The 11,033-nt window shown below is 38.4% G+C and overlaps 2 protein-coding genes across 2 annotated transcripts in view; both read left to right on the forward strand.

The window, feature by feature from the left end:
- The first annotated feature begins 804 nt into the window (after positions 1–804).
- LOC102198056 (uncharacterized) lies at positions 805–5,916 on the forward strand. The gene is made up of 9 exons (XM_005733498.1): positions 805–836; positions 3,085–3,390; positions 4,028–4,172; positions 4,254–4,386; positions 4,475–4,595; positions 4,697–4,775; positions 4,893–4,995; positions 5,107–5,227; positions 5,406–5,916. Exons 1-9 carry the CDS (start codon positions 821–823, stop codon positions 5,465–5,467), a joined length of 1,086 nt encoding a protein of 361 aa, XP_005733555.1. The 5' UTR covers positions 805–820; the 3' UTR covers positions 5,468–5,916.
- Positions 5,917–6,801: 885 nt separating this feature from the next.
- The window catches only part of LOC102198339 (uncharacterized), an 8,308-nt gene continuing 4,076 nt past the window's right edge, over positions 6,802–11,033 (forward strand). The window contains exons 1-7 of the mRNA XM_005733499.1: positions 6,802–6,844; positions 8,363–8,402; positions 9,201–9,330; positions 9,903–10,047; positions 10,128–10,248; positions 10,332–10,410; positions 10,598–10,709. Of these exons, the coding sequence (XP_005733556.1) occupies positions 6,842–6,844; positions 8,363–8,402; positions 9,201–9,330; positions 9,903–10,047; positions 10,128–10,248; positions 10,332–10,410; positions 10,598–10,709 (630 nt within the window). The 5' untranslated portion in view covers positions 6,802–6,841. The remainder of the gene's footprint in view (positions 6,845–8,362; positions 8,403–9,200; positions 9,331–9,902; positions 10,048–10,127; positions 10,249–10,331; positions 10,411–10,597; positions 10,710–11,033) is intronic.

Genomic DNA, 11,033 nt, shown 5'->3' on the forward strand with positions numbered 1-11,033 from the left:
ATGAAGGCAGCATAACTTGTACTTCTCACTTCCTACGTGCGCAAGCTAGCTCCAAGCTATAGTTAGCTTATTTAATCACTTTCTGTCGTTTGTCCTTACTTTTATATGTGAAATCCACGGGCGTATGCATATCGCAAGTGCTGCTGGTGTACTCGTGGTCTGCGTACTCCATTTTTCCTATTTCTCGCACTTGGTGTCAGCCCGTTTATCGAGCGTTCTTTGTAGGAAAAGACTCCTTGCCCCCGTTGTTGGTTCCTTGCGAGGGACCCTACATTCTTCCTCTCGTGTTTGAAAAGAGCGTACTACCGCCACCTGTAGACAGGGAGACTCCAGGGACAGAGTCAGCTCACTTTTATTTCATTTTATTTCATTTTAGTTTAGTTTAGCGTTAACAAAATGTATCTCATAATACACCATAGGAAAAAAAATCTATGATGTTATGTTGCAGATTTTAATACAGAGATAAACATTTTGCACAAGCAAAGATGCTGTTCCATTGTACGGGAGAATTGCATATTATTTCAATTCCGCACCTATCTTTATCCTTGTAACGGTGTTTGTTTATTGTTTGTTTCTCATCAGTTATCTGCTTCCCAAAGTGTAGAAAATACCAACACATGTTTACTACTGCCCACTAAACCTAATTCTCAAAAGCTGCTTAACACGTTTACTCTATTTTTGGGCAACTTTGTTGCATTGGGTAGGCCTTATTAAGATCACATTATTATTCTAGCCTAGTATATATAGTGCCAGCCTCTTGGCAATCAGATGTGGGAGAGGCTCTTCCAAAGGAAAACGAAAGTGTTTTGCAGAAAGCAGAATGGCCTCCTCCTGCAGTGAGTATCTTTCGCGCTATGTTCCTCGTAACATTTCTATATTTTACTGTTCATATATTTTATAAAGTCTGGTGGTATTTTGTTTACTGTTTGTTTATATTTCCCTTTAAATCACATGCGAATTATTTTTAACAGCTCTCATTCTATCAGAGTTTCCATAAAGATTTTCTGTGAGGTCAAACATGCCTAAAATGTGCAAATGTGCAGCATATTTAATATTTTAACAAGACCAATAGTCTAGATTTGAACTCTTATTCTGAGACACTGATCGTCATTGTATAGAATTAGACGTTTACTTTCTGTTTCATTTACTGTGAAGCTCGATTGCATAGAATGCCTACATAAAACCTGAAAGCTGGACTTTAATAGTTATGTTTTAATTCCTCATTTACATAATTAAATTAAAGTTAGTATGCATTTTTTTATTTATTTATACGTTTTTATAAACGTATATTATTAACATGTGTGAAACTCTTAATAGCATGTTTAACTAGCCAGCAGGGGGCAGCAGATAAACAAGTTATTAATTTGCAATACAAACCGGCACAGAAACTTTGTTTTCAGATTTTTCTAATAGTACCAGAAGAATTGTAAAAGTTATTTTATACATATATATAAAATAATTAACATACATTAGATAGAAAGGTGGAGCAGGTGAAAAAATAATAGCTAAACATAGTTCTAAAGTGAAAGGGACAAAGCAGCTCAACAACAAGTGAGGGAATGCAGCTTTACAAGTTTTCAGCCTGCCTTTATTACCAACATATCGAAACTATATTGTCATACGTTATTTCAAAATAAAAAATACTGTAGTGTACAAAATTATTGAGCCACCCCTCACTTCTCAATAGTTTGCTTCCAAGGAGCCAGGCTGTTAAAGCGGTATTGAACAATGCTACTCTAGACTTTCTGATGGTTTTCCTTTGGACATTGGCTGCTTTATCACTCATTTACAGTCCAGGGCTTGTACCTGACCATTGTTTTTGTTTGTTAAGCCACTTAACATTGGCTTAACGATGTTAAGTCATTCCAGAAAACAAAAGGCGCCTAACTCAAGTTATGAATGTCATGTGCTTAAGATATTAAGGGTAAAATATTCATTGATCCATCTGCTGTTTGCTGAAGCCTCATCACAAATGGTTTCAGCGGAAGAAGAAGAAGCCATTTTTAAAGAAGGGAAACAGTGAGAAAAGCCTGAGGTATGCCAAATTACATAACAACAGGGACTGAAAATCAGTGGCAGCGGGTCTTAGAGAGTGATGAATCCAAGTTTGAAATCTATGTTTCTAATCATCATCAATATGTGCAAAGATCAAGAGAGAGATACAACTGTGAATCTGTAAAATATGCCGGAGGCTCTGTCATACTTCGGAGCTGCATGTCAGCCAGTGGTGTTGGGGATCTTGTCAAAATTGTTTCATCAATTTGAATTATGAACATAAGAAAAGTGCAGTCAGATTTAAATCCACCATGCAGTACCAGCTGATTGGCACTGGGTTTGTTTCTCAGCATGACAAAAAGCCCAAACACACTCAGTGTAGTAAAAGCTAGAAAAACACAATAGACCAGCATCCCCAGAGCCCGGACCTCAACACTTTTGAAGCAGTGTGGGATCATCTTGACAGAAAATGGAACAAAAGGCAGACCAACATCCAAAGAAGAGATGTGAATGCCCTTAAAAAGCCTGGAGAGCTTTTCCTGAAGACTATTTAAAGAAATGAAAAAAAAAAGCCTTCCTAACAGAGTTAAGGCTGTGTTAAAGTATAAAGGTGGTAAAATCAAACACTGACAATATTGTATTTCCATGCGTGTTTTCACACATTTCAATACGTTTCTGGAACAATTTCCCCACTCTACTAGCAAAAGCTAAACAAATTAGGGGTAACTCAAGACTTTTGCTTAGTATCATATGTACTTTAACATCCTCAGCGCTGACAAGAAAGGTCTACCACAAAGCCCTGAGCATTAGTGAGATCAGATGTTGTTTCTGTGCCTTCAGAGTCTGGCTCAGAGTTACCCTTTGTAGTTGAATTCAGGCCTCAATGCAGGTCGAGTTCCACAGTGAACTGTATGTTTTGTTATGCTTTTCCATTCTTGTAGCAAAGTTGCCCAAAAATATGTACCTGTATTTGTTCATATTGCTTTATATATTCAGGGATGTATCTAAAGTAAATAAAGAATTTAGCTGTATATCGAAGGAACAAAATATGAAAGCATATCATGCATTTTTTGTTGTTGTTTTGTCCAGAGGCTGACGATGAAAGTACTTATGGTTCTGATGTCAGCAATGAGTCAGACAGCGCTGAACCATCAGATGAGGAAGACAATGAGGAAGACGATGAGGAAGACAATGAGGAAGATGTTGTACCCTGCAAGTTTTACAACAAAGGAAACTGTAGGGACGGAGAAAGGTGTGCTTACCTACACGTTTGCAAGTATGCTCTTAAAGGAAACTGTCGTTACGGCTCCAAATGTAGACTAAACCACACTGTAAGTCAAGGTGTGCCCTCCAGTGCAAGCGGCAGGACTCCAGATCGGTCATCATCTAGTCATGGTGAGTATTTGCTTTTGGGGTTTTTAGTTGTTTGTTTTATCGCCACAAGACGTTTTCTTTTTTCTTTTTTTTAAATTTAAGCGAGAAAGATTATTCACAAGTGAAAAACATTCAAGACAGTTTTTAGTCTTCCCAGGACAGGATGTTCCACTAAATTTCCCACAATGTCAAACTGTGCAATGCTCAAAGAAACCAAACAGCTACATTTCAGGCTTGCAGGCCTCTACAGGCCTCAGTAAGCATGTTAAATGTTAAATTTCACAAAAGCAGAATTAGAAAAAAACTGAATAGTATGGGCGTTTTTCAAGAGAACTTCTTCTCCTGTGGTGGAGGGCTGATAATTTGTTCTTGTTTTACCGCCACGAGACCTTGGGCGCCTTGCAGCCCCTGAATCGACCATGAACTCCTCTGTTTATCAAAGTATTTTACAGTCCAGTGTGAGGCCATCTAGCTGACAGTTAACACTTTGGTCTCCAACAATATCAGCTAGTTCCTAACAAATAGCTGCAAGAGCCACATTTTACCTTATACATATATTTACATGTTCGAGCCATATTAGAGCAGCTTTAATGTCCAGTAATAAGTCACTAATTACAATGTAATATATAATGTCTTTTTGTTTTGTTTTTCTAACCAGACCAGAGGCTTACTGATGGCCGATGCTACCAGTGGCAGCTCAATAACGGAAGAGGCTGGAAAGATGTTGAAAATGATCACATCCTTGAGGCCCAGTATTCGCTGCCCCACACCAAAAGCATCAAAATATACAACACATCATACGGGTAAGCAATGAGTTTATGAAGAACTTTTTATTTCCAGGCACACTGTAGTCACTACATGCTTCAACTTTCCTCTCTCTACAGGGCGGTGAGCATAGACTTTAAAAGGATGAAAGTTCTTGGGAAGAAATTGAGAGTGAGACGCCTGGATGACGGTAACACTGCGTGGATTTGGTACTGCATGTTGGGTCGTCGTTGGATCAAGTATGGAGCCAAGGTAGATAGCAACTAGATCTTTGCTTAAGTTAATGGAAATTGTTCTCCTTTGTCTGTTTGGTAATGATTCTTCTCTCCCTCGCGGACAGGATTCAAAGGGTGTCTCCACTCCTGTGAAGAGCTCTGACATAGAGGAAAAGTTTCAGAGAAATCCAACAAGCTCCTTTACTTTTAACATCAATGGTGAAACTTTGGAGCTCAAATTTAAAGGTGAAGTGTATTCACTAATCTGTAAATTTGTAACACCCTTCCAGCTAAATTCCAGCTTTTTCTTAACAGTCATTGTTCCTTATTTCTGTTTGTTTGCTTAGAAATGCAACAGGTGAGTAAAAACAGAAAGAGGAAAGTCACCCGTCGACCTACGTACCGGCAACCACAAGCAGTCAGGGGGTGAGTGTTAATTTTCCTCAAGGATTTTTGTTCAGTTAAAAATTGTCAAGAAGATAAGATGAGAGAATTTAACATAGTTTTCTGTTTTATGAAATATTTTTGATTTTGTTGTCGCAGAGTTGCTCTAGCAACCTCAGGTTTCCAGAATCTTAGCTTGGGCACTAAGCCACAGTGGGAATTTGAAGGCGACAGTGGAAAATGGCACAAGTTCAAACACAGGGTATGTCATCTGTGCAGTGGATGTCATTTTTAGGATTATTCAAAGTACAATTTCTGAGTTATTGCATTGACATAAATCATCACAGTTTGTCTGTGGATTTTGTCTCAACAGAAAAGGACTTCCACTGACTGCTCAGTAACCAGTGATGACATTGAGAGCAAGTACCAACAAAACAACAAAGGCACCATGCCCTTCACAGTGGCAGGACAATCCTACAATCTTGACTTTGGAGGTTGAGTTTTTATATTTTAATCCTGTAGTAAAAAACTCGAAATAATAATTCATTGTTGGCTCTTAGAGGCATTTTAATAAACAACTGACTATCCATATCTACCTGTTCCAATATGAAAAAGTGATGTAACATTTATTTAACATTAGACTTTTGTTGATTTGTTTATGATTTTCCACAGCAATGATCCAAACCAACGTCAGGACCAATCACACACGCAGGGTGAGACGTGTGCTGGTGTGAGCCATCAAGATGATTTCCTGACCTCCAGAAGACTGTGCAGCAACGTAACCACGATGCTGCCGCGTTCCTCTAACTTGAGATTTATATGAGATTTATTTTTGGATGGTTAACACATCCTTTTTATTGTTGAATTTCAGAATTTACCTCATTGCAGGCCTTGTCATGGGTGAAGTTTACAAGGACACTTTTAAATGCTGCCTGACAATCTTCCACTCCAATAATGCATTCTACCAACTTGCCTTTTAGCATCATGGTTGTTTAAATTATTCATCTTATCAACTCAGGTCACAGTGAGCATTTTTTTTCCACACTTCCATATGGGGATGGAGGGGAAAATTTGTTCTTATAGCCAATAATTAAACAAAAGTAAGTGTATAACAAACACTTTGAATTCATGGGATATGATACATTTGCCTTTTTTTTAATGTAGAAAAATTAGATGTAACTGTGCAATATTAGTTCGAGGTCTTTTTGCACATTACCTTTGAGATCTTTTTATGCTTTTAACACACAAACTGCCTTGAAAAGTCTCTGTGCCTCTTTGCATTGTGCCACAGTTTTTGCTTTTTGTGGTTTATTTGGCTTTGCACAAATGCACCAGAAACGGGTTTCACTGATTTGGGAGAACAGACTACTGCATCTTTGTTATTCTCTAAATGTAATAAAAAATGTTTGAAAATCACAACACACCAAGACTTTCCCCTTTTTTGTATGCAAGTAGGACGCCAGAACCTCAATGGCCAGTTTTAAACAAATATTTTTTCAACAGCTTGCTTACATTTACATTTACAGAGGGCGATCGTGGCTTAAGAGTTTGATGGGAATTAGAAATGTCCTATTTTCTAATTATAATAAAATTTGGATTCTTGTTGAGTCAACACTAAATTAGTCAGAAATGTAAATGAATATAAATATTTCTTTGGGGTAGTGTAGACCAAGTGGCGAGGAATCAGCATCAATTTCTTTTAATTGTACTTTATTTCTGACATCTCCATTATACCATTTTTAAAAACACCTCGGTAGGCAAAACCTCACTTGCTTTATACAGGACTTTACATACACCTGAATCTCATTACTCTCTACCACTGAAAAATAGGTTAGACCAAACAATATGATCTAAACAAAAAACAGGAATAAGATTATGCATCTAACTGACAAACTCATTTACACAGCTAAATGGTTTGAAAAGTAAAACACTGCATACAATACAACTCAAAATGTTACTTTAAGGAAAATAAACAATTCTATACACAATGAAAAACCCTGCATTTGGTTGCACCCTGTGATGCAATCAATGACATCATGACGCTATATAAGTAGGAAGTACTGGGGTGGCCCCTCCCACACATACAGAACCTCAACAAATGGACAAAAATGGTAAGTATAACCAAAGCAACGTAACCAAACATAATTTATTAGAAATTTACCTGTGAATAGAAGAAAATTCAAATGACCTGATGGTTAGTAGTATTTGCTTTAAAAACATATGCATGGATGTAATGGATGTAACTAATGCTACCACAAACACACTCGGGATAGTATGTAAAGCAAAGTTACACCAGCAGTGTCTAAATTAAAGCATTATGGCCAACTGTACAAAAACAAAACAAGAGATTAATTATCGATATGATCAAGAGACGAGTGGTAAATGAGTAACTTTCGTCATAATTTATGAATAACTTTTAACAGAACACCTATATAAGTGTACAGAATAGGAACTGACCTCACAGCCCATTGTCCCTTCAATGGTGCTGGTTTCAGTCATTGTGCAAATGTACCAATTTATAAGGTTGGGGAAACCTGCAGTCAGCTGAGACTGAAGAAGTCTCTCCAATGCATGACGAAACGTTTCACCCACTGAAAACGCAACGTCCAGATGAACAGAATCAGCCTTTGGGAACTGACAGCGGGGGGGTGTGACATATAAATGGCGGCACTCACACATAATTAAGACACACTTACAGATTTTGTCTGTGAAGGTAAGACAACTCTAAGCCATTGACAAAATAGGGGAGGGGGCAAAACTCAGAGGGTAGGGTGTTGTTTACAGGTAGGTGTTAGTGAGAGAAGAGATGGGCAGCAGTGGGCTGACAGAGTAAGGAAGGGAAACAACGAAGTCTCATGCACAGTTAATTGATTAGCAAGGGAAATAGCAACTGGATGGAGAAGCGCTGTTTCATAACAGTCATGTTAATTAAACAGCATCACAATATGAAAGAGTCAAAGAACTCAGTCCTTCTGAATTTCAACAACCAGTGCAGAGCCTTTTTGGTAACATGTAACTTTCTCATGTCTTAACTTTGTAAAGCAATAGGAATATTTTAAAGTTCCTGTTCCTTAAACTTTGCCACATTAAGTTGCAGGTAGTTTTGTTCACACCAAATATCAGCGTTGTCTACTCTTCCTCATAACATTGTAGGCCACAGGGAAGTGCAAAAGGGTAATTTTGTGGTGAACTGTTCCTTTAATACCATGAAAGAGCTGTGAAAAGAAACCAAACCACTGTAGTGTACACTCTCCAGAGATAGCCTTAGGGGAGCGTCATTATCGGTACTTTAGCTCCACCTAGCATTTCCTATGTACGCGCTAAATTGCATTAGCTGAAGCCCAGAAACGAAAGTGTAAGCCATCGTTTCAGTGAAACTATCCGCCGGCTTCGGTCCTCGATCGCAAGTAAATACAGCGATTTAACGAAACTATTTTTTCAAGTTTTAATCGGGAAGTGGCTTTTTAAGACTGACTGATTGTGTTTTTTCTGCGTTCATTCTGTCACAGTGGATTTTTATTATGAGATGACGGTAAGTGTGTGTGTGCTATGTGGAGGGGTTTGACAGGGTCTGGAAAAAAAACAGGCGAGCTTGTGTTCATGGCATAATTTCTATTAATTGCTTCCAGGACAATAATGAGGAGGAGCAGATTCCCCAGAACACCCCAGGTCTGTTTGACGTGACAGTTTAACTTCCTGCTACACTGCCTCTATCACTATAAGCCCATAGTTTAGAACACAGAAGACAGTAAAATGAGAACATGTAGCATTTTAAGAACAAAAAAATGTCTAGTTTTGAATTTAATGGCACTAACACATCTCAAAAGTTGGGATAAGGCCATGCTCCCCGCTGGGTGGCATCTCCTCTTCCTTTAACAACAGTGTGTAAATAACGAGCTGAGTGCTGATAACAACCCAGACCATCCATTTGTTCTTTAGGCTGATGTTTTCTAGAAAGAATTTTAGATTTTGACTAGTTTGATCACAGAACAGTTCTCCACTTTGCCTCAGCCTAAGAATCATGGTCACATGTAGCTTCTTTGCATGATAGTTTTAACCTGCATGTATGAATGGTGCGGTGATCTCTGAAAGTGTTTCTGAGCCCACTCAGCACCTTCAGTAACAGCCTGTTTTTAATGCAGTGCTGTCTGAGGATGGCTCGTGGGCATCCCACACTGATTTCAGATTTGCATACAGAGATTTCTCTAGATTCATGTCACTGACATGTTGCCATTTAAACGAATTAATTGCAAAATGTTCCTCCAGCAGTTTTTTCTTTTTAGTACTACTTAATTTTCCTTTTGTTGCCCTCATTTGAAATGTTTGAAATGTGTTGGTGTCTTCAAATTCAAAATAAGCTAATATTGCTCTTAAAACAGTACATATTCTCTTTTTAAACACTTGATGTATTATAAGATATTGGTTTATGAGATCACTGCATTCTGTCTAACATATCTTTATTTCCAGTCAATGGGAAGAATTATGAGTGGCAGCTGTCAGTTGGCCATCAGTGGCTGAAAATTGAAAATGACCATGTGATTGAGACCCACTACTGCCAACCAGGAGCCAAGGGAATCAGTATCAATACAAGCCATGGGTCAGTATGTTGTGATTATATCTGATAGTATCAGCAACTTTAACAAAGTGAGAGTTGGTCAGGGAATGGAAATGGAAATGTGTCAGATGCCATTTGAAATTTTACAAAGGTAAACCGAAACTCAGTTTTTGGGCTATTATAAATTAACTTTTTCCTGTAGGGTGGAACAATCCTGTAAATCCTGTACGCTTACAAGAAAAAGGGTTCAGTCAAGTTGAGCCCTAAAATGAAATGGATCAGCTGATCAAACACAACATCACCCAACATCGCTGGAAGACATCAGTTCTTCTATGCATCCTAAAGTTGCTTTAGCCTGCACATATGCAAGCCACTTTTGAACCCCTCCTCACGCCATGTTTACGCCATGCAAGGCCAGCATGTTAAATATAAACGTTTGACCACAGAGGTCCTGTCTATAGAAAAAAATATTATTTTATCAACAATAAGTGTTGATACAGATACAGATTTTGTGTCAGGACAATAGAAAATAAATTATTGCATCAATAATCTTTTTTAAAAGGAGCACATTCAGAGAAGTACACTTTTCATTTTAATCTTTTATGTTTCCACAGGGTGGTGTTCATAGATTTTGATACGTTACAGGCTAATAATCCAGGTATAAAGGTGCAGAGACTAAGCTTCCTTCCTCGGGGGCAGGCGGAAGACATAGGCTGGTACTTCAGAGATGACCAGCTGTGGTGTGAATATGGAACACAGGTGAGGAAAATTGCAGGAATTAACTCCTTAAATTCACTTGAAGGTTTTCTTTGAGTATTCCTTGTCATCTTCCTCTTCAGGGTTCCAACACCACGTCATCATCAGTCAGCAGTAGACAAGTTGAACAGCAGTTCACCACGAACCCTCAGGGAACCTTCAGATTTACAGTGGGCCGTACACCCTACTTGATTGATTTCTCCAGTATGTGGTGTTTATAGTGATATATTATTGTGAGCTTGCTCTTTTATACAGCTATGTAAATGTGTTTTCATTTCACCTTGTAGCCATGACACAGAAAAACCTCATCACAGGCTTACAAAGGAAGCTGCGCAGGCGTCCAAAATTATCCTCCAACACTGGAGCGTAAGACTTTTTTCTTTTATTCCTGTAGTTTAGACAGTCTTTGTACACTGAGCAAGCTTAGTATACAGAGATGTCAGTAAGAAAAGTATCAAAAATCCCCAGGGAATAAATAAAAAGTTTCTCTGAAGAAGGCTAACGGATGTCACGGGAAAAGAACATGAATGATAATCACTTCTTGTCTCTGCAGAGTTGGCTTGACCTCAGACTTGCCTGCAGCTTCCTCCTCGCAGACCGGTTCTGTGGGCTACAGGTGGGAATTCATGGGAGTCAGAGAGCAATGGACAGAATACCAAGCACATGTAAGTAGGTCATCCAAAAACTGCATGGAAAAATTTTAAAGACTTGCACTAAGCTGCATAGTAGCATCAAAGATATGTAACTGTCCTTACCTCGGCAAAGGAGGTTATGCTTGCATGGCACGTGTACAGATGTCTGTAAACAGCTTGAGAAGTTTTAATGAATTCTGATAAAACTTTGTAGGAGTGTAGAGTGGGCTCATGTTAGCAATCCATAAAAATTTGGATTACATCGAAAGAGCTCTTCAAGGTCAGATTAATGATTTATTGGTCGAAAATTGACAGAAAGCCTTGTAACTCTGAACCTACACTCAACAAAAATATAAA

Source organism: Pundamilia nyererei, unplaced genomic scaffold (genome assembly GCF_000239375.1).
Source record: "Pundamilia nyererei isolate P.nyererei 1_Seehausen unplaced genomic scaffold, PunNye1.0 scaffold00052, whole genome shotgun sequence".
NCBI lineage: Eukaryota > Metazoa > Chordata > Actinopteri > Cichliformes > Cichlidae > Pundamilia > Pundamilia nyererei.